Raw genomic sequence first — 23,513 nt, forward strand, 5'->3', positions numbered from 1 at the left:
AATGAAAGAGGCTTAGTTGAAGGTTGTGGTGTAGGATGGATGATACACACAGGGATTGGGCCGCACCGTATCCTCCCACACATGGTGGAATCGTATTATCACGCCTGTAGTACTTTTTTTTTTTTTTTACAGTGGCCTGTCGTGGCTGTAATGTGTGTAGCTAAGCCAGGTGACCGTTGCTGTTAGCATAGCGCCCGTAGCATTGGCCTCTATGGGAGCTGGGCTAATGTAAACAGTGTGTTAGCGCTGCTGGGTTGAGTGGAGTCATTGACTGTTAATCATTGTTCAACAGAGAGGCTGTCAGGCCACAACAACACGGCACAGGATTAATCACTGCTATAGATCCCCATTTTACGGAGGGACCATTTTAATGCCAACGTTTTTTAATCATTAGGCTCTACTTGTTACATATAGGAGCAGCCTTGGGTCTGAGGAAATAGTCCGTTGTAGCGAAATACTGTTCAGGATTTTTAACACCTCAAGGTATATTTTCATTTCCCCTTGAAGATGAAGGCCTAGACAAGGCTACGATCTGTTAATCAATAATGTATGACATTAATGATGCTATTAATAAGATATATTGACACAACAATTATGGCGTCTTTAATTGTAAAGATGAACGATGATGAAAACATGTGCATGTCTCTAGTTATTTCTAGTCTAAGCCCTACTTCATTTACAGCTCTAGTTTGGTTTTTTAGAGAGAGATATTCGAGGCCATGGGTTCTTCTAAGAGTGTGTGAGAGAGAGAGAAGCGTGTTCTTGGTAATTAAAAGGCAATTTTCTGAAATTGATTAGATTATGCTAATGAGGGAAGATGATATCAGGCGAGTGGGAGAGAATACCAGTCCAGCCGCCATTACATGCAGGCAGGCCCGCTCGCTGCTTTCTTTCTGCCGAGTGCTTCATAAAATGTCAGAGCGCTTCTCTCTCTTCTCCCCGAGCAAGATGCTGAGAGATTGCAGCGTGTGATGAACTGGCAGCTAGCTCACCTGCTGCACTCTGTGTGTGTGCGTGCGTGCGTGCTTGTGTGTGTGCACTGGCCTCTCTCTCATGTAGCGTTGGAGCAGAACGGAGTGGCCTTCTGCCTGCTGCTTTCTCTCCCGCTCTGTCAATAAAGGACCACAGACTCTTTTCCAGCCATCTTTTCTCCGTGTTGAACAGGCAGTAGAGCGTCAATTCAGTTCCCAGCACTAATAATCTAAATGTCACCAACAGCCTATTGTTCAGCGGCGTCTCTGACAACCGAGCTGCTGTAGCTGTCGCAGGATTGTTGTAGTTGTTGCTGTGATTTCAAGGACTAGCTAGCCTCCTCGGTCTTCCATCGGTTTTATTAGTGGAAGGTGTTCTGAACGGGCCTGGTCGTGAAACGACACACGGGCGCACTAACATCTGCCCATTGATACAGACAGATGCTGCAGCACACCCCCTGCAACCTCCGTTAGTCCTCTACACATGTAGAAGACTAGGTATCTGCGCTGCATATGCAGTGTTGCCTATTTGCACAGCTCAGTCAGAGGAAATCAAACACGAGGCTATCTCTTTAACTGAAATCATAATTACACAATTATGCGAACTCAAGAATGCGTCTGGGTGCTGTAAAAACCAGCCAAGCTCCAGCAGCGGTGAGCAGAGGGGAGCTGGGGAGTGTAGGGGGGTAGGATATAGGAAACAGGCTTTGAGAGGGAGCCTGGAGGCTTCATTTAGCCACGACAACAGTACATGAGCTCATTACACACACAGAGAGCTCTCAGGCCCAGCCCAACACACTGCAACACGCACACAGTCACACACATACACATACAGCCACACACACAGCAGCGGGAAACAACATTTAATGGGATATCTCTATCCTCCTAGCCCTCTCGGCAGGAGTAAAGGGGTTTGCAACTTGGCTGGGGGTTTTAGGAAACCAGGACTCCTGGTAAAGCCTACAGCCACTGAATATCAAATATGGCCACCGGTACACCCACCAAGGGAACATTCAGTCAAATGTACCGTTGAAGTCGGAAGTTTACATACACCTTAGCCAAATACATTTAAACTCAATTTTTCACAATTCCTGACATTTAATCCTAGTAAAAATTCCCTGTCTTGGGTCAGTTAAGATCACCACTTTATTTTAAGAATGTGAAATGTCAGAATAATAGTAGAGAGAAATATTTATTTCATCACATTCCCAGTGGGTCAGAAGTTTATACACTCAATTAGTATTTGGTAGCATCGCCTTTAAATTGTTTAACTTGGGTCAAACGTTTCGGGTAGCCTTCCACAAGCTTCCCACAATAAGTTGGGTGAATTTTGGTCCATTCCTCCTGACAGAGTTGGTGTAACTGAGTCAGGTTTGTAGGCCTTGCTCACACACGTTTTTTCAGTTCTGCCCACACATTTTCTATAGGATCAAGGTCAGGGCTTTGTGATGGCCACTCCAATACCTTGACTTTGTTGTCCTTAAGCCATTTTTCCACAACTTTGGAAGTATGCTTGGGGTCATTGTCCATTTGGAAGACCCATTTGCGACCAAGCTTTAACTTCCTGACTGATGTCTTGAGATGTTGCTTCAATATATCCACATAATATTTATGGCCAAACAGTTCTATGTTTGTTTCACCAGACCAGAGGACATTTCTCCAAAAAGTACAGTCTTTGTCACCATGTGCAGTTGCAAACCGTAGTCTGGCTTTTTTATGGTGGTTTTGGAGCAGTGGCTTCTTCCTTGCTGAGCGACCTTTCAGGTTATGTCGATATAGGACTCGTTTTACTGTGGATATAGATACTTTTGTACCTGTTTCCTCCAGCATCTTCACACGGTCCTTTGCTGTTGTTCTGGGATTGATTTGCACTTTTCGCACCAAAGTACGTTCATCTCTAGGAGACAGAATGCGTCTCCTTCCTGAGCGGTATGACGGCTGCGTGGTCCCATGGTGTTTATACCTGCGTACTATTGTTTGTACAGATGAACGTGGTACCTTCAGGCATTTGGAAATTGCTCCCAAGGATGAACCAGACTTGTGGGCTACAATTTTTTTTCTGAGGTCTTGGCTGATTTCTTTTGATTTTCCCATGATGTCAAGCAAATAGGCACTGAGTTTGAAGGTAGGCCCTGAAATACATCCACAGGTACACCCCCAATTGACTCAAATTATGTCAATTAGCCTATCAGAAGTTTCTAAAGCCATGACATAATTTTCTGGAATTTTCCAAGCTGTTTAAAGGCACAGTCAACTTAGTGTATGTAAACTTCTGACCCACTGGAATTGTGATACAGTGAATTATAAGTGAAATAATCTGTCTGTAAACAATTGTTGGAAAAATTACTTGTGTCATGCACAAAGTAGATGTCCTAACCGACTTGCCAAAACTATAGTTTGTTAACAAGAAATGTGTGGAGTGGTTGAAAAACGAGTTTTAATGACTCCAACCTAAATGTATGTAAACTTCCGACTTCAACTGTATTTGTAAAGATATTTTTTACATCAGCAGATGTCACAAAGTGCTTATACAGAAAGGCAGCCTAAAACCCCAAACATGCATTTGAATGTGAAGGGAATGTCCGTTTTATAAAAGCCAATTCTATGAGCACATCTCTCCGCTGTCAGTTGATACAGTCAAAGTGGAGTCATATAGAATGAGCTTTGACTGCACATTTCTGTCTGCACTAAGGAATGCTTGATTAGGTGTGAGGCATTGGCCATCTCTTCTTAGTCACTTTTATATCCCCCTCAGCTTAAAAGTGGCTAGACATTCATTAAAAAAAACATCATTATAATCCTGCAATAGTGTATAAATGTACATGTCATCGGCACATTTTGTCGTGGAAATCTCTAAGCATGAGATGTGTAAAATGTATTGAATTGCACTGAAGTTGGCCTATTTGAATTGCCTAAAAGTAGGCCTATTTAATTCCAGGGAAATAGGCAGAGTCAGACTTGATGGGAGAGATTGTTGCTTCTGTCATTGCGGTGTGTATTTATAACAGCTAGCTCCGTTGCTGGCTAAACCGGGCTGTGCCGATGCTCGCAGGATACTCCACGATTCTGTCACTTTCGTTTTGTCTTGCGTTTGACACGCATGTCATCTGCATTATGCATATCTGGAGTGTAGCAGTCGATCTCTCCCTCCCTCTCTTCCGTCTCCCTTTCTCTCTCCCCCTCCGCGTCCTTCACTCTCTCTCCCTCTTCCCTGTGTTGCTAAGACTCCTCCTATTCCATTTCTCCCCTATGCCCACACACATGGCTGTTGTGGCTGATAAACACTGTACCAGACTGTTTCTGTTTATTGTACCCTGATGGAAAATGTTATGATTGTTCTAATGTTGGACTGGACCTGGAAGCGAAAGCTGTGGCCTTTTGGTGAATTGACCCACCTCTGAACCGTGTCAATCTAATCCTGTATAAATGAATCTTTTTATTTTGTGTCAAATTGCCTTTTTTTTTTGGCGAACCATCTCTTAGAGGACCAATTGGCACTTGAAATTAACATGACAATGATGCTTACAGTGAATGTATGTTTGTGTGTTAAAGTAGAGTTAGCTGAAGTGGCTTGAAGGGTATGATTCTCCACAGATCAAAATGACATGTTATAAATGTCAGGTATGGAGTATTACAGCCGTTTACAGCCCAGCCGTGTGGCTGGATATCTAGTTTGCGATGACATTTTCGTAGTCTTCTTGTCTACCTGAATGTATCAGCGTTGTCTCAGTTACGGTCCTTCTCACACCAATTGAATGTAATTGAATAATCATCAGTAATAGATCATCACAGTTGATGGAGCCTGGAGGAAGAAGCAGTGCAGAGGAGATGATTTAAAACGGAACAAGGGTAGGAACCAGGAAGAGTACATGTCATGTATAGTAACAGCCAAGTGTTATTATCCCTAACAAGAGCTGGCTTGCCTCTCTCTGTGTCCGTGTCTTTATGGTGTTTGTTCGTTGTGGAGCGCGCACACACACACACACACACACACACACACACACATTGCTTTTCTCTCTCTGCGTAATGGAGTCCTCTAAATATATCCGGTTTGGGGCAGATCTGAATGTGCTGCGACGGGCGGTAATGAGGGAGAGATTGGCTTGTGGAGAGAAAGAGCAGAGGGTGGAAGAATAACAAATTCATGAGGACTGAATCACTCACTGAGAGAGCTGCCTGTCTGCCTGCGTTGGGCTTTGGTGTGGCTAATGATCTTAAGACCCCACAAGGTTTCCATGGGGACATATTTGATGATGGCTCTATATGTAAATTGAGCAGCATTTCGCCAACTATTGCTTAGGTGGGTAGAGATGTTTGCTACGTAGGCCCACCTGTCGGCACCACCTACCCCTCCTTTCTCTCTCAAAAAGCAACCTGAGTGAAAAATGATTTCTGCTTCCCAAAACGACAGAGGAAACACATTCCCCATCTTATTCCTGGTGTTGTTGACGTGCCGGGAGATATAGTCCTACCGTAGGTTAGCTGCCCCTTTTAGAAGGTGTGTGTGAGAAATGTCAAGTCTGTCTGTGTGGAGTGTAGAATGTAACGTTCCTCCTGGCAGGGTGCTGCGCTCCAAGAGGGACTCGGGTCCGGCCTAGTGACCTAAAGGACCTGTTTCTCCTCACTGAGATAGGTATCCATATTTACATTTCAGTCATTAAGCAGACGCTTTCATCCAGAGTGACGTACAGTTAGTGCATTCATTTTTACTCAATAAAAAGTACATTTTTACTCAATAAAGTAGCAAATACAGAGCTAGTGGGGCGGTTCACAAAAGGCTTTTTTATTTTATTGTATAAATGTATTTTTTTGGGGGGGGGTGCTGTGGGGTTATTTAAGACACTTTTAAAGGAATAGACTGGTACAAAATGTAGGCCTCCGTTAAATTCTCTCCAGTCAGTGTAAGTTACACTGAGTTGAGTTTAGTTGTAGGCGAGCAGAGCATGTTCTAGCTGTGACACGTCTGTCACAGACAGAAGCTTGACATCTAACACAAGTGACAAGCTCAGATACCCCTCTCATCAGTGGTCTCCATCCCAGGTCCAAAATCACATTATTGTCGCTGAAAACCACAACGCAGATTGCAGTGTGAGTGTAGAATCAGGCTGCCCGTCTGCGTGTTTATGACTGTGAATCAAGTCTTTCGGTGCAGGAGGACTGAGCGGTTTCCCCTGGCGGTGTGTTATTGCCCTGACAGTCACCACTAGCTGTCTTTCAGCAGGGTTGGGCTCTGCTGATTTAAAAGCAGTCCGTGGATTGGCTGCAACAGTACGGGAAGGATACCGCTGCCAAGGCGGTGCAATGGGGTGAGAGATGTTGCCCTTCCCGACATGCCCCGCTCTGCCATCTGTCACTGGGCGGGTGTGCAGAAAAGGGGCGGGGTTTAAAGAGCAGACTGTGGCCACTTAACAGTCAACACACACAGGGGCATTGTGCGGTGTGCCCATTGGCCCAACTGTGCTAGGCTATGTCACTGTTGTTACCCATCATCATCGTGCCTGTCTGATGCTGTCAGTGCTGTGACTCAGTATTCTGGTAATAGTCTGAGGTTTAACCCGGGACAAAGGCCATGGCTTCCTGTTGGCATTATGTCACTTCCTGCCTAGTGGTAGTGTGTGTAGACGGGGTAGGGAGGGGATCTGAGTAGGACAATCTGGATTCATCTGTGTCACTTAGTGTTTAGTGCAAACAAGACAGCCATGAGTAAACACACACACACACCGTGAAAAGGTAAACAGTGGGGACTGAAATGTTCAAGGTGGGGTGTAGTGAGGGATATACTGGTAATTTCTCAGTCTGGGTCCATGACCTACCTCTCTCTCTCTCTCTCTCTCTCTCTCTCTCTCTACTGGAAAGTATAAAACGCCAGCAAGAAAACGTCTAGATGGAGCTTTAACCTATTTACAATGACATAGCTTCTAGATCCACGATAAATAAAGAGGCTGAAAGAACGACATGATACGAGCGTCTGCTGAACAGCAGTGAGTATACGTGCTCTGTCCCCAATCTCTCACACTTTACTCTCCGATTTCTGCCGCCCACGTAGTGAAGTGGTGAGGCTAAACGTCCCACATGGCACCCTATTCCCTATACAGTGTACTACTTTTGACCAGAGCCCCACTATATAAGGAATAGGGTCCCGTTTGGGACGCAGCACAGAGCGCTGCTTGCTGCAGGTTGCTCTGCTCTTTGTCGCATTAAGGCCTCTAATTGTGTTGAACAAGGCCGCGGGACACTGGCCATGGCGGGTGCCGGAGACGACACAGGAGCCGCCAGTATCACCAGGCAACCGTCGCACAGCGGAGCCCCAATGGAGCCCAGGGCCGGCTCCAGTTTCACATCGCACACATCCAGCCAATCAGTTTAACCAGTGTGTACAAGACAGGAAGATGCAACTACAGTAGCATTCATATCGGGGCTAATTTTCACCTCATTCACTGTATGGATTTACAAGTGGGTTTTAGGCACTTTATGTTTGAGATGTTCTCTCTGGTGTGATGGGGAAATGACAGAGCTAAGAATAAAGGTGTTTGTTGAATGCGGAGATGTGAGACGAAGAGGCAAAGATAGACACAACACTTGAGGGGATGTAGGGGGAGAGAAACAGAGAGGATAGAAAGAGAGAGGCGGAGGATTCGGGCCGAGAGGCAGGCAGGCAGTGTGTGACTTTGAATAGGGTTAAGACGTGGGAAATAATGCGTGTCCCCTCTCTCGCTCCCCTCCATTAGGGCGAGAGGAGACATTGTGTCCGCACTCTGATTACCGCTGATCCGTGCTGATGACTCTGTTGCCGGATTATCTCTGTTAGCATCGGCCATCTGTTACTGTGGGGGGAGAAGAAAGAGGCCGGGGGGAGAGAGACAGAGAGACGCACGCTACCAGCAAGGGCCTAGCTCAGTCCTCCTCGGAGCATGTAGCCATTTGACACACACACACACACACACACACACACACACACACACACACACACACACACACACACACACACACACACACACACACACACACACTCCTATAGTCTAAGCTCACAAACACACACACTCCTATAGTCTAAGCTCACAAACACACTCACACGCACACGCACACGCACACACACACACGCACACGCGCACACACACACACACACACACACACACACACACACACACACACACACACACACACACACACACACACAGAGAGAAGGCCTAGTGTTAGCTTACATATACATACACATGTGCACCCATCATCGTAACTAAATCAGCTAGCTAGTGCATACTTAAGAAGGTAGAGTATTTGTGGCACATGCAAACACACATACAGGCCTCCCCCTCACACACACACACACACTCACACACACAGGCCTCCCCTCTCACACACAGCAGAGAAGAGGAGGAGGGTCTTCTTCCACAATAGCGGGGACATGCAAAGGCTGCTATCGAGGCCACATCCACTCATAAAAACCCAGCTAGCGAGCTGTTTATAGTCCCAGCAGATTTCCTGAAGGGCCATTCTTACCACCATTTGCAGCTTGTTTTGGCAGCTGAATGGTGTGTTGTATATGTGGACGTGACTGTGATTCTGCCGGGGTAACACATCTTATAAATCATTTGGAGGCTATTAGCATAAATCTCTCCTCTCGCAGCATCCGTGGCCTGCTGTTTGGTCTCAACGCAGCTCGCTGATTGGCTCAACGTTACCCGAGTCAAATTAATTTAGCCGTTCACGGAGATTATACCGCCCGCCTTATACCGCCACTGTGCCGCGCCGTTAATTACCTATAAAATCAAGCTAATTCTGATGCTAAATCCATTTTAATTTATCATAATTAAGTCAGGATTGGATCCTTAAATACCTCGGCGGTCCATTATTGTTGCAATCATTGTTTGCTGCATCAGGTGGTGTTCTCTCCCCGCTCCAATTGTATGATTCTTAATAGATTTAATAGTACTAAGTGATCAGTTTGTTGTTGTGGACGTCGGAGTCAAAAGAAGAGGGACAGTCGTTTTGTCTCGTGTGGAGGAGAAGAAGAATCCCTTGTCAGAGATACTGTGGAAGATGAGATGAGGGGGAGGGTTGCTTTTTGTTTTTACCCCAGAAGGAATCGCTTTTTATTTTATTTTAGAGGAAATCAATTCTCTTCACGTCTTGGGGTTTTGACAGGCCGAGGCATAAGTGCAGATATTGAGAAATGACAGGAATGGTTTACACGCCGTCGTTCATCCCTGGTGGGGTTTGTTTCTGCGTTTCCTTCAGACAAAATGCCTTCTCGTTCTCTTCCCCCCCCCTCTCTCTTTCTCTCGCGCTCTCTCTGTCTGTCTCGTCTCTGAATTGCCATTTGAAATCACACCGAATGATCCGCTCCATTGACTACCTGACACAAAAGAAGCCCCCGTCTCATTTTGTCTGAGAGATGAGCCGTTGTTTTTGCCGTTTTTATCTGCGTTGTAAAACCTGATCTCCATCCAGCCGCTATTGATTGTCACCTGTTTATCTGAGACAATGGTGACGGCAGTGCAATGGCCAACCTAGTATTACATTTGAGCAGAGAGCAAAATGTGTAAGAAAAATATTGATACAGCTTTTCGCAAACCACGGTCATTAAAAACGGAGGTTTATTGCTAAAACATGCGTTTAATAAAGAAGCCACAAAATGCCTAATGAGAAACTGGTCCCTCCCGCTGACCCTTGACCTCTCTGGTAAATACACATGACTGTTGGTGTGTCCCAAATGGCACCCTATTCTCTACACAGTCCACTACCTTTGACCAGGGCCCATAGCACTCTGGTCAAAAGTAGTGCACACCATAGGCAATAGGGTGCAATTGCCACAGCGACAACTGAACCGCAATGGCCGCCCTGCAACAGTCCTCCTCCAGCACCACGCGCAGTAGCCAGGCAGCAGCCAGATCCCCGAGGATTGCAGCAGGTTTTCTTGTCATTTGCCCCCCCCGTCCTCATCAGCGTAGCTCTTGGCTGATACTTGATATTCAGAGGATATCAGCTTTTGTCTCTGAGATCTAATCAGTGTCCCTGCGCCTGCTGCAGAGGAGAGAGAGAGGAGGGGGACTAAGGGAGGCTGTTTATGTGTAATGACACAATATGAAAGGCAGCCTGTAAAACACAATCTGCACACTGCGCTTTTCAAGGGGATTCTCATACCTGGATTAGTGTCAGGTAAAGGGATGGAAACGGAAGGAGAGAGAGGAGAGAGACAGGGGCCGTGTGATATGGGAGAGATTGTGTGCGTGTGTGTGTGCACGTGTGCATGTGTGAGAAAGAGTCTGTGTGTGTGTATGTGAGAGGGTGTGTGTGTGTGTACGCAGGTGCATGTGAGAGAGAGGGTGTGTGTGTGTGTGTTTTGTCTGCCTGAATGTTTGTGTAAGAGAAGGTGGGTAGGAGGAAATAATGGAGTAGAAATAAGCGACAGTGGAATCATCTAACCCTGCCATTGTCTCCCGAGGTTTATTTGAACCAGTAATGCCAGTTCTCTATGAGGCTGTTAATGGGCGGGAATACAGTAGTTCCACAGTGGAGAGAAGCCCATTGGGTCTTAGAGGAGTCTTTGAAAGCCCTCTGTGTGTTTTGTACAAGACTGAAAGAAAGTGGAAGTGTGAAGGCTTTAGTTTGCATGTTAACTACATCCACTGTGAGAGGGAGGACTGTTTTACACTGTGAGAGGGAGGACTGTTTTACACTGTGAGAGGGAGGACTGTTTTACACTGTGAGAGGAAGGACTGTTTTACACTGTGAGAGGGAGGACTGTTTTACACTGTGAGAGGGAGGACTGACTGGGGACTGTACACGAAGGGAACCTTTTACACTGTGAAGGGAGACTGTTTACAGGAAGGACTGTTTTACACTGTGAGAGGGAGGACCGTTTTACACTGAGAGGGAGGACAGTTTTACACTGTGAGAGGGAGGACAGTTTTACACTGTGAGAGGGAGGACTGTTTTACACTGTGAGAGGGAGGACTGTTTTACACTGTGAGAGGGAGGACTGTTTTACACTGTGAGAGGGAGGACTGTTTTACACTGTGTGTAAAGAGCTGTGAACACTTGTAAATCAAATAGAGCTTCACGCTGCGTGCATGTGTGAACTGTCTGTGTGAGAGAGAGAAAGTGAGTTTGTGTGTGTGTGTGTGTGAGAGAAAGTGAGTTTGTGTGTGTGAGTGTGAGAGAGCGAAAGTGAGTGTGTGTGTGTGAGTGAGAGAAAGTGAGTTTGTGTGTGTGTGTGTGAGTGAGAGAAAGTGAGTTTGTGTGTGTGTGTGTGTGTGTGTGTGTGTGTGTGTGTGTGTGTGTGTGTGTGTGTGTGTGTGTGTGTGTGTGTGTGTGTGTGTGTGTGTGTGTGTGTGAGAGAGAGAGAGAAAGTCTATGTGCGTGTTTTGTCTGCCCAAAATGTCAGACAGCCTCTTCTTTCCCCTCTCCGCTGAACACTTGTCATTTACTATCATGTTAAAGTGATAATGGTCACTAATCCCCCCCCAGATGCCATCCTCCCAGCCCATGAGCTCTGAATGGGAGGTGGGGTGTGTGTGAGGGGGTTGGTGTCCAGGGCTAAATAGAAATATTGTTCCGGGGAAGTGAGATGTGAAAGGGAGAGTGGCGGGAAGCGGGGTGTGTGTGCTGGGGCGCTGGGGGTGTGTAGTGGGGCGCTGGGTGTGTGTAGTGGGGCGCTGGGTGTGTGTGCTGGGTGTGTGTAGTGGGGCGCTGGGTGTGTGTAGTGGGGCGCTGGGTGTGTGCAGCGGGGTGCTGGGTGTGTGTGCTGGGTGTGTGTAGCGGGGCGCTGGGGGTGTGTGCTGGGGCGCTGGGGGTGTGTGCTGGGGGTGTGTGCTGGGGCGCTGGGGGTGTGTGCTGGGGCGCTGGGGGTGTGTGCTGGGTGTGTGTAGTGGGGCGCTGGGGGTGTGTAGCGGGCGCTGGGGGTGTGTGCTGGGGCGCTGGGGGTGTGTGCTGGGTGTGTGTAGTGGGGCGCTGGGGGGTGTGTGCTGGGGGGTGGGTGCTGGGGCGCTGGGGGTGTGTGCTGGGGGTGTGTGCTGGGTGTGTGCTGGGGCGCTGGGGGTGTGTGCTGGGTGTGTGTAGTGGGGCGCTGGGTGTGTGTAGCGGGGCGCTGGGTGTGTGTGCTGGGGCGCTGGGGGTGTGTGCTGGGTGTGTGTAGTGGGACGCTGGGGGTGTGTGCTGGGGCGCTGAGTGTGTGTAGCGGGGCGCTGGGGGTGTGTAGTGGGGCGCTGGATGTGTGTAGCGGGGCGCTGGGTGTGTGTAGCGGGGCGCTGGGTGTGTGTAGCGGGGCGCTGGGTGTGTGTGGCGGGCGCTGGGGGTGTGTGGCGGGCGCTGGGGGTGTGTGGCGGGGCGCTGAGTGTGTGTAGCGGGGCGCTGGGTGTGTGTAGCGGGGCGTTGGGTGTGCGTGGTGGGGCGCTGGGGGTGTGTGGCGGGGCGCTGGGGGTGTGTGGCGGGTGTGTGGCGGGGTGCTGGGGGTGTGTGGCGGGGCGCTGGGTGTGGGTAGCGGGGCGCTGGGTGTGCGTAGCGGGGCGTTGGGTGTGCGTGGTGGGGCGCTGGGGGTGTGTGGCGGGGCGCTGGGGGTGTGTGGCGGGTGTGTGGCGGGGTGCTGGGGGTGTGTGGCGGGGCGCTGGGGGTGTGTGGCGGGGTGCTGGGGGTGTGTGGCGGGGTGTGTGGCGGGGTGCTGGGGGTGTGTGGCGGGGTGTGTGGCGGGGTGCTGGGGGTGTGTGGTGGGGTGCTGGGGGTGTGTGGCGGGGTGTGTGGCGGGGTGCTGGGGGTGTGTGGCGGGGTGCTGGGGGTGTGTGGCGGGGTGTGTGGCGGGGTGCTGGGGGTGTGTGGCGGGGTGCTGGGGGTGTGTGGCGGGTGTGTGGCGGGGTGCTGGGGGTGTGTGGCGGGGTGTGTGGCGGGGTGCTGGGGGTGTGTGGTGGGGTGCTGGGGGTGTGTGGCGGGGTGTGGCGGGGTGCTGGGGGTGTGTGGCGGGGTGCTGGGGGTGTGTGTGTTTCTCTCTTTTCTCTCCTCTGCTTTTGTAACTGTGCTGATTGGATTGTATTTGACAGATATGGAGTCTGGAGAGCGGCTGGCCTCCCCCGCGCCCCCCACCGCTCGCACCTCCTCCCCTGCTGCCTCCTCCTCCTCTTCCTCCTCCTCGTCCTCCCCGGCTCCCCACTCCAAGAGCAGTCTGGCCCCCAGCCCTGCAGCCTCACTGGGATCTACCCTCAGCACCTCTGGTAAGACTGCTTCAACACTCCGCGCCGTGCATCACACACACACACACACACCCACACACCCACACACACACCCACACACTGTCAACACCCTGTTGCACATGAGCAAATACACAAAATGCACTATACACTTCCTTAAAATGCACACAGAGATGCCGGTTTAAAGAGAGACCGGTTTACAGAGAGACCGGTTTACAGAGAGACCGGTTTACAGAGAGACCGGTTTACAGAGAGACCGGTTTACAGAGAGACCGGTTTACAGAGAGACCGGTTTACAGAGATGTTATATTTCTACTTCCCCATTAATAACCACTGTCTGCACATATAGAATAGAACAACCCTCCATAACTAATGTCAAGCATATTAGCTGTGCACTGTGTAATGAGTAGCCTAGAAACTAAAACCCCTCATGATTCACCTTTTAACTCAAGGTTCTCCTTTTTTCAACACAAGGAAGGATGAGTTTAATGGTTTGCTGACTTCCCCCCAGTATTAATGATGTAGTTATTGTTAGGCCTGTGAAAACACCTTTTCTCCCAGACTCCTCTGACAGCTTGGGTTGCTGCTGAAAAGCTGCTGCATTAATGAAGCCCAAACAATTAGAAAGCCTCTTTTGTTTAATATGGAACACACACGCTCACACACACACACACACACACACGCTCACACACACACACACACACACACACACACACACACACACACACACACACACACACACACACGCTCACACACACACACACACACGTCTCCTGACAACCTCTTGCTATGTGGCTGCATCACTGATTTGTGTGTGTGTGTGTGCGTGCGTGCGTGCGTGTGTGTCTCAGGCTGTGCCTGCGTGATTTAACATGTCTGTCAGCCACTCAGTGTCTTCGTGCCAGCTCCAAACACCCAGACCCTTTCTCTGCATTCTAATTGTGTTCTCAGAGCCATTATGCAGCAGGAGGAACACACACACACACACACACACACACACACACACACACACACACACACACACACACACACAGGAGTCGACAGATCACACTGACCAGCAAATAGCATGCAAATGTAACACTGCAGTAGTTGTGTTGTCTTTCTCTTTCATGATAAGAAAAGCGACAAAATAAAGCCCCCAGTATTTCTCTCTCTCTCTCTCCTCTCCCCCGTGTTGCTCCAATGAAGCAGCCATTAGGCCGTCTTCTCATGCATTATACATTGCCCGTATCCCTCTGCGCCATAACCTGTTCTCAGATTGTCTAGATAAGTGATTTTGGGCCGAGCGTCAAATGAAATGCTGAGAGGCAGGCTTCTAGCTCTGAAGTTGTGCCGAGCTTGATCAAGCCAAGCAAGAGTTCTTTCATATGAGACGTCTTGTTCCCGCGCGGAGCGGGATGAGATTTATATTAATTATGAATTATATATACTATACATATTATATACCTACTGATGGCAAGGGGCGGCAGGGAGCCTAGTGGTTAGAGCGTTGGGCCAGTAACCGAAAGGTTGCTGGATCGAATCCCTGAGGTGACGAGGTAAAAATCTGTCGTTCTGCCCCTGAGCAAAGCTGTTAACACACTGTTCCCTGGTAGGCCGTCATAGTAAATAAGAATTTGTTCTTAACTGACTTGCCTAGTTAAATAAAAATGTTGAGTGCAGAACCTCCCACCACCAGCAAATCCCCAATTGTTAGTCTACATTGTTTCAGGCCTGCTGGTTAAATTGCTTTTACATGTAGTTCGTTCCAGCGTTATGTTTTGGTTTCATGCATTGCTGTAGTTTTTCATTTCTCATAGCGTGACGTAGAGTACTCGTTCAACACGCTCTTAAAGCTATTGGAACGTGATGGAGAAGGTAAATTCATCTTCCTGCCACCTACACTAGTCACAATTAAAGGAATAGCCACTCTGTGTTAATGGGACATGTGACAACAGATTCGGTAACTAGGAGCCATTTTAACAGTAATAACACTCCTCTATTGTCATATGAAAGCCGTTGGAACTATTTGTTGTCGTGGCGGATTCTTGTCACAGAGGTATCAGCAGATCAGAGAGAGAGGAATTAATTCAAGGTCTTTTGCCAACCTGCCAATACTACTTGAGAAAAACATTGAAGAAATCTCAGATGAGCAAGAACAGTGGTGGAAGGAGATGGGGGAGGAGGGGGGGGGGGCATGCAGTGTGTCATTGATGAGGATATCACTTTGAAAAAGCACGGGCGCATGTAGAACTCTTTCCTACTGGGATCGGCTCACGGATGCAATTAACTTTAAATCTGTCCATGGAAATTTGATTGACTGCAACAAACAACAAATTAATCCCCCTTCGGCTAGCATCCTCCGAACACGGGGGGAAAAAAGGCCCGGCGCTTTTTTAGAATGCAGTTGTGTTTGTCAGAGAGAGTGGAGGAGGAGGGTGGAGGAAAGTGAGAGAGAGAGAGGATATCAGGTAATCCTGTATTTCTGCTCGGTTGCTCGCTTCTCTCCAAATTTCTGATTTAATTATTCTCCAGCTGGAAGCGCATTAATATTGAAAAGGCATTTGCAGATGTCACTCTGTTGCTCGGGGAAGGTCGGTCGAGGCGAGAGTGACAGGCGGGGTTTTGGCGGGAGGGAGACGCGACGGAAGTGGCTGCTTGCTGCTGGCCTTTCGGGGGTTGTGTTTTGTATTTTCAGTCATTTGTCTCCGTATCCGCTAGCTGACTTTGGCAAGGCAAGGCACTCCATATTCAGCATATTGTAATGAAGTACACAAGGTATTTCTCTCCTCTGTCGTGGTGCAGCAGACTGCGAAGACTGGGGCCTTGAAGCCAGCTCAAAGGGCATTTTCTCATGTGTCGCCAACACCACTCTGCCTCTGGCACGCTGGCTGGCACTCATTGTTTCCCTCCCCACCTCCCACTGAGCATTTGAACTCCGCTTCCCACATGCAAATAAACCTTTTTATTAACCTATTATGATTTTGAAGATATCTTCCTCAATCTCCGTGGATTCCACATTACTGGTTTACAATATGGAGATAGCATTTAGGCCATTTTAGGAATCTGGCTCAAGGGAAATTACACCTTTACATTTCATTAGTCCTGAATTGCTGTTGAAAAGATGCTCCCAGTATTAGGCCTATAGTGCCCTTGTGCGTTTTATGATATTGTAGGTACACAGTCCGGCCTAATGTCGAAGAGTTGGAACGTGAACCCTTTCCTCTCTTCTGTAAGTGAGAGCTTCTAATTAAAAAAATGAATGTCTCCAGAAATAAGTCTCTCACTGTTACCGCCTGTTATAGACCCCCCTCAGCTCCCAGCTGTGCTCTGGACACCATATGTGAATTGATTGCCCCTCATCTATCTTCAGAGTTTGTTCTGTTAGGTGACCTAAACTGGGATATGCTTAAAACCTCTTAGCGGAACGCCTCATCAATATCCAATGGTAGGGCCTGGCGCGAAATACGAAAAACCTTAAAAATGCTATAATTTCAATTTCTCAAACATATGACTATTTTACACCATTTAAAAGATAAGACTCTCCTTTATCTAACCACATTTTCCGATTTCAAAAAGGCTTTACAGCGAAAGCAAAACATTAGATTATGTCAGGAGAGTACCCAGACAGAAATAATCACACACCCATTTTTCAAGCTAGCATATATGTCACAAAAACCAAAACCACAGCTAAATGCAGCACTAACCTTTGATGATCTTCATCAGATGAGACTCCTAGGACATTATGTTATACAATACATGCATGTTTTGTTCAATCAAGTTCATATTTATATCAAAAACCAGCTTTTTACATTAGCATGTTTTGTTCAGAACTAGCAAACTTCCGGTGAATTTACTAAATTACTCATGATTAACGTTGACAAAAAACATAACAATTATTTTAAGAATTATAGATACAGAACTCCTTTATGCAATCGCGGTGTCAGATTTTAAAATAGCTTTTCGGTGAAAGCACATTTTGCAATATTCTGAGTAGATAGCCCGGCCATCACGGCTAGCTAATTTGACACCCACCAAGTTTGGCCCTCACCAAACTCAGATTTACTATAAGAACAATTGGATTACCTTTGCTGTTCTTCGTCAGAATGCACTCCCAGGACTTCTACTTCAACAACAAATGTTGTTTTGGTTCGAAATAATCCATAGTTATATCCAAATAGCTCCGTTTTGTTCATGCGTTCAAGTCACTATCCGAAGGGTGATGCGCCGGCGCGTTTCGTGACAAAACATTTCAAAATATTCCATTACCGTACTTCGAAGCATGTCAAACGCTGTTTAAAATAAATTTTTATGCGATTTTTCTCATAAAATAGCGATAATATTCCAACCGGGCGACGACGTATTCGTTCAAACACTGAAAGAAAAAAATGGAGTCGTCTCGTGCACGAGCGCCTCAGTGTCATTGTTCCCAGAAAGACCACTCACCAAAACCCCTGATGTTTTTCGCCCAGAGACTGCAGAGCTATCATTCCACTTTCTGGCGCCTTCCTAGAGCCAATGAAAGCCTTAGAAAATGTCACGTTACAGCACAGAGGCTGTATTTTTGATAGAGAGGCTATAGAAGGACAAGAAATGGTCAGACAGGGCACTTCCCGTATAGAATCTTCTCAGGTTTTGGCCTGCCATATGAGTTATGTTATACTCACAGACACCATTCAAACAGTTTTAGAAACTTTAGAGTGTTTTCTATCCAAATCTACTACTATTACTATCTACTACTACTATTATATGCATATTCTACTTTCTGGGCAGGAGTAGTAACCAGATTAAATCGGGTACGTTTTTTATCCGGCCGTGAAAATACTGCCCCCTATCCCAAACAGGTTAACACCCCGGCAGTCCTACAATCTAAGCTAGATGCCATCAATCTCACACACATTATCAAGGAACCCACAATCCGTAAACATGGGCACCTTCATAGATATTATCCTGACCAACTTGCCCTCCAAATACACCTCTGCTGTTTTCAATCAGGATCTCAGTGATCACTGCCTCATTGCCTGCATCCGCGATGGGTCTGCGGTCGAACGACCACCCCTCATCACTGTGAAACGGTCCCTAAAACACTTCTGCGAGCAGGCCTTTCTAATCGACCTGGCCCGGGTATCCTGGAAGGATATCGACCTCATCCCGTCAGTCGAGGATGCCTGGTCCTTCTTTAAAAGTAATTTCCTCACCATCTTAAATAAGCATGCCCCTTTCAAAAAATGTTGAACTAAGAACAGATATAGCCCTTGGTTCACTCCAGACCTGACTGCCCTCGACCAGCACAAAAACATCCTGTAGTGGACTGCAATAGCATCGAATACTCCCCGCGATATGCAACTGTTCAGGGAAGTCAGGAACCAATACACGCAGTCAGTCAGGAAAGCAAAGGCTAGGTTTTTCAAACAGAAATTTGCATCCTGTAGCTCTAATTCCAAAAAGTTTTGGGACACTGTAAAGTCCATGGAGAACAAGAGCACCTCCTCCCAGCTGCCCACACCACTGAAGCTAGGTAACACTGTCACCACCAATAAAACCACGATAATCGAGAATTTCAATAAGCATTTCTCTACATCTGGCCATGCCTTCCTCCTGGCTACCACAACCCCGGCCAACAGCTCTGCACCCCCCGCAGCTACTTGCCCAAGCTTCCCCAGCTTCTCCTTCACCCAAATCCAGATAGCAGATGTTCTGAAAGAGCTGCAAAACCTGGACCCATACAAATCAGCTGGGCTAGACAATCTGGACCCTCTCTTTCTAAAATTATCCGCCGCCATTGTTGCAACCCCTATTACCAGTCTGTTCAACCTCTCTTTCGTATCGTCCGAGATCCCTAAAGATTGGAAATCTGCCGCGGTCATCCCCCTCTTCAAAGGGGGAGACACTCTAGACCCAAACTGTTATAGACCTATATCCATCCTGCCCTGCCTTTCTAAAGTCTTTGAAAGCCAAGTTAATAACCAGATCACTGACCATTTCGAAACCCACCGTACCTTCTCCGCTGTGCAATCTGGTTTCCGAGCTGGTCACGGGTGCACCTCAGCCACGCTCAAGGTACTAAACGATATCATAACTGCCATCGATAAAAGATTGTACTGTGCAGCCTTCTTCATCGACCTGGCCAAGGCTTTCGACTCTGTCAATCACCGTATTCTTATTGGCAGACTCAACAGCCTTGGTTTCTCAAATGACTGCCTCGCCTGGTTCACCAACTACTTATCAGATAGAGTTCAGTGTGTCAAATCGGAGGGCATGTTGTCCGGACCTCTGGCAGTCTCTATGGGGGTACCACAGGGCTCAATTCTCGGGCCGACTCTTTTCTCTGTATATATATATCAACGATGTCGCTCTTGCTGCGGGTGATTCCCTGATCCACCTCTACGCAGACGACACCATTCTGTATACATCTGGCCCTTCTTTGGACACTGTCTTAACAAACCTCCAAACGAGCTTCAATGCCATAAAACACTCCTTCCGTGGCCTCCAACTGCTCTTAAACACTAGTAAAACCAAATGCATGCTTTTCAACCGTTCGCTGCCCACACCCGCCCGCCCGACTAGCATCACTACTCTGGACGGTTCTGACTTAGCTAGGTATTTGTAGTTGTCCACATATTCTATCTGGCTAGACTGTAAACTCTCCTTCCAGACTCATATTAAACATCTCCAATCCAAAATTAAATCTAGAATCGGCATTCTATTCTGCAACAAAGCCTCTTTCACTCACGCCGCCAAACATACCCTTGTAAAACTGACTATGCTACCGATCCTCGACTTCGCCGATGTCATTTACAAAATAGCCTCCAACACTATACTCAGCAAACTGGATGCAGTCTATCACAGTGCCATCCGTTTTGTTACCAAAGCCACATATACCACCAACCACTGTGACCTGTATGCTCTAATCGACTGGCCCTCGCTACATATTCGTCGCCAGACCCACTAACTCCAGGTCATCTATAAGTCTTTGCTAGGTAAAGCTCCGCTTTATCTCAGCTCACTGGTCACGATAACAACACCCACCCTTAGCACGCACTCCAGCAGGTATATCTCACTGGTCATCCCCAAAGCCAACACCTCCTTTGGCCGCCTTTCCTTCCAGTTGCCTGCTGCCAATGACTGGAACGAATTGCAAAAATCGCTGAAGCTGGAGACTTATATTTCCCTCACAAACGTTAAACATCAGCTATCTGTACATAGCCCATCTGTAAATAGCCCATCCAATCTACCTACCTCATCCCCATATTGTTTTTATTTACTTTTCTACTCTTCTGCACACCAGTATTTCTACTTGCACATCTATCATTCCAGTGTTAATTTGCTAAATTGTAATTACTTGCTACTATGGCCTATTTATTGCCTTACCTCCTCACGCCATTTGTACACACTGTATATAGACTTTCTTTTTTTTCTATTGTATTATTGACTATGTTTGTTTATTCCATGTGTAACTGTGTTGTTGTTTGTGTTGCACTGCTTTGCTTTGTCTTGGCCAGGCCGCAGTTGTAAATGAGAACTTGTTCTCAACTAGCCTACCTGGTTAAATCAAGGTGAAAAAAAAAAGAAAGATAATGTAATTGTAACTCAGGCTTAATCAACCAGACAGTTATGTTATGTAATGTAATATGATGTTATATGGGCATTTTAATTCGATTCCCTTGATCATCTCAGCAATTTAGCCTCTACATTGTATTTTCACTTCATGCTCCCATCACTATATTGTTGATTATATGTTTTAGGGCACGCAAAATGGAAGTGCTTTAGCTTAGGCCTAATTATGTTTAGTTTTAGTTTTTTTCTCACTCATGACAGCCAGATAGGCAGGTGCAAATGTTCTGGTTCTTTTCTGTGCGTCTCAACTCCATCATCTGATTCTGTAGAATTTGGGGGCATCACACTCACACAGCACTCACTGGGCGTGTTGTAGGTTGACATTTTTCACAAGCTCAGTGAATAACACTTTACATCGCCTGTCATCACTTTTTATGCATACATATTACCTGGCTCAAAGAGAGCTAGGCTTCGCCCCGCCGCAGCCTCCCTCCCTCTACCAGCCCCTCTCTTTCTCTCTTTTTCTCACCCTCCTGTAATGGAAATTGAATTTGCATGAAATATGCTCAGACCAAATTGCATCTGACTGTGCGAGGAGACAATGTGCTCCGGTTGCCCTGCCAGAAATGATTGTACTCAGGTTTAGGGGAAAGCTTGATGACGACATATTCCTCTCTTTTTTTGGGGGGGGGGGCAGTGTGCTGCTGAAATTTAAGTCAAAAAAGGTTTGGAGGAAAGTATTAGGAACAGGCTCTATCACAGGTACCCCTCTCAAACACCACACCACTGACGTATTGAAGGACCGCGACTCGCTTGTTATTCGGTCTACCACTGATTTAGCCTATTTGAGCTCGTTTAATTTGCGTGGTGACGGACATAATGGAGTAGCGAGGAAGGATCAGTGCTATACAGTACCTGCAGAAACACTTCAACTACACTCCCAGCTGTCCAAATGTCCCGCTGCTCAGCCCGCATCCGTTTCAAGTTTGTTGGTAAAAACATTTTTTTTGAATACTTATGCAAATTTCTCGCATTTAATTTTTTATTATCTGCCCCTAAGAACGTTCTCTTTGTAGCCTAATTTAACAAATCAGCTCCTCGTCAGAAAATATAATCTGAATTGTCGACTGCGATCGCTCTTTTTGTCTTCTTCTCTCTCTCCCCTACTGAAGTACAGCCTAGAACTCCGTCTATCTAGAACATGCATGATGCGCATCTCCCCTCTGAGTAGTGTCTCCGTCTCAGTCACTCCGATCTGAGCTGCTCTGTTCTGTGTTTGCACAAGCATGTGTAATCCTGTTAAACTCCAATCCAGGGCAATCTTTGTCCTTTACGCTGCTAATGTCTTGTTGAATATACATAAAATATCATCTTACCCAGCAGAAAACCTGTAGGGGGAGAGGAGAAAACGTCATTAAACTTTAACACACAGAAGGGATGAATACCTAGGAAGCCAGCGAGTCAGGGTATTTCGAGGCCACGGCAAACCCTTGAGTCATCTCAGAATTCAATTCAGTTTATTTATACCCCAAACAGAAGCACACCGCTGATCAAATCAAATGTTATTCGTCACATGGTTTGTAAACAACAGGTGTGGACTAACAGTGATATGCTGACTCAGGGCCCTTCCCAACAACACAGAGAGAAAGAAAATAGAGAAATAATAGAAAAGTCAAACACGTAATAATAGATACACAGTGAGTAATGTGACAACTGCTGATGTGACTACTGAAGTAAAAATGACTTAATAAGTACATTTGATTTATTATTTTTGTTGTACTGTTTGTCCATCAGGTCGTTTGTATGGGGCGATGAGCGACCAGCAGCCCTACACGTTGTCAAGTGCCTTCCCCCTGGTCAGCCACCCAGCCTTCGGCCTGTACACCACCAGCTCAGGACGCCCAGAGTTTGGAGGCCTGGGGTCGTTGGGGTCCCTGGGTTCTCTGGGGTCCTTGGGGATGTCTGCTGCCCTGGCCGCACACCCCCAGCTGGGAGCTCTGACAGGTAAGAGTAGGGGCCCATGACTGAGTCCAGGAGATTTACTTGACCTGAACAGCAGATGGATGAAACATCATGACTAATCAGTATTTAAGCGTGTGCTAACTTCTAATACTCTTTATGCGATTGTAATTGATATACAGTACTGAACTTAGTGGATGAGACAGAATGGCACTGACATGTCGATGTCCTCCTCCTTGTCCTCTCTCTTCATCAGAATGGTGGCGAGCAGCAGAGGCCCACAGTAGGGGGGCAGCAGCCTTCCTCCCCCCGTTCCTGGGCCTCCCCACAATGTTCACCCCCCACATCCAGCAGAACCACAGCCCCCTGCAAGCCCCCTCCAGGACCCCCAGCAAAAACGGACAGACCCCCAAAGGTACAGCTACGCCCATCCTTCTTACCTGGAACCTTTCCAAGTGCTTCATTCTGACCTAGCTAACTATACAGATAATAACAACTTAGAACAACGGTGATAATTGCCACACTTCCTGTGCTCATAAGGAGAAAATCTGTATTTTATTGTACATGTATATTGGCACAGAGTGTGAAGAAGCTTCTCACACCTGTTCAAAAGCAGCAAATGATTTTACCGCCAGGAAATAAAAGGTACCCTTAAGAGGGTGAGGTATTTAAAGCGCAACGTTTTTTTTACCCCTCTGGCAATTGCGAGAGATGTGAATGAATTAATCATTCCTGTAAGCAGGTGGTGGAAACTGTTCACAGGGATTAAGTGAGAGGCTCCCTAGTCTCGGCAGTCTCCGGCTCCGTGATGAGATTTCTCCCGTCGAGAACCTTATAATGACTTCCAGTCTCAGTTAATGGCGTATGTGCA

The 23,513-nt window shown here is 47.2% G+C and overlaps 1 protein-coding gene across 16 annotated transcripts in view; it reads left to right on the forward strand.

The window, feature by feature from the left end:
- The window catches only part of baz2ba (bromodomain adjacent to zinc finger domain, 2Ba), an 82,441-nt gene that overhangs the window by 35,737 nt on the left and 23,191 nt on the right, over positions 1 to 23,513 (forward strand). For all 16 annotated transcript variants that reach the window (XM_014149936.2, XM_014149945.2, XM_014149939.2 and 13 more), the window contains 3 exons: positions 13,001 to 13,171; positions 22,478 to 22,687; positions 22,899 to 23,057. In XM_014149936.2, coding sequence (XP_014005411.2) covers positions 13,003 to 13,171; positions 22,478 to 22,687; positions 22,899 to 23,057 — 538 coding nt within the window. In that variant the 5' untranslated portion in view covers positions 13,001 to 13,002. The remainder of the gene's footprint in view (positions 1 to 13,000; positions 13,172 to 22,477; positions 22,688 to 22,898; positions 23,058 to 23,513) is intronic.

This window comes from Salmo salar, chromosome ssa16 (genome assembly GCF_905237065.1).
Source record: "Salmo salar chromosome ssa16, Ssal_v3.1, whole genome shotgun sequence".
Classification (NCBI taxonomy): Eukaryota; Metazoa; Chordata; class Actinopteri; order Salmoniformes; family Salmonidae; genus Salmo; species Salmo salar.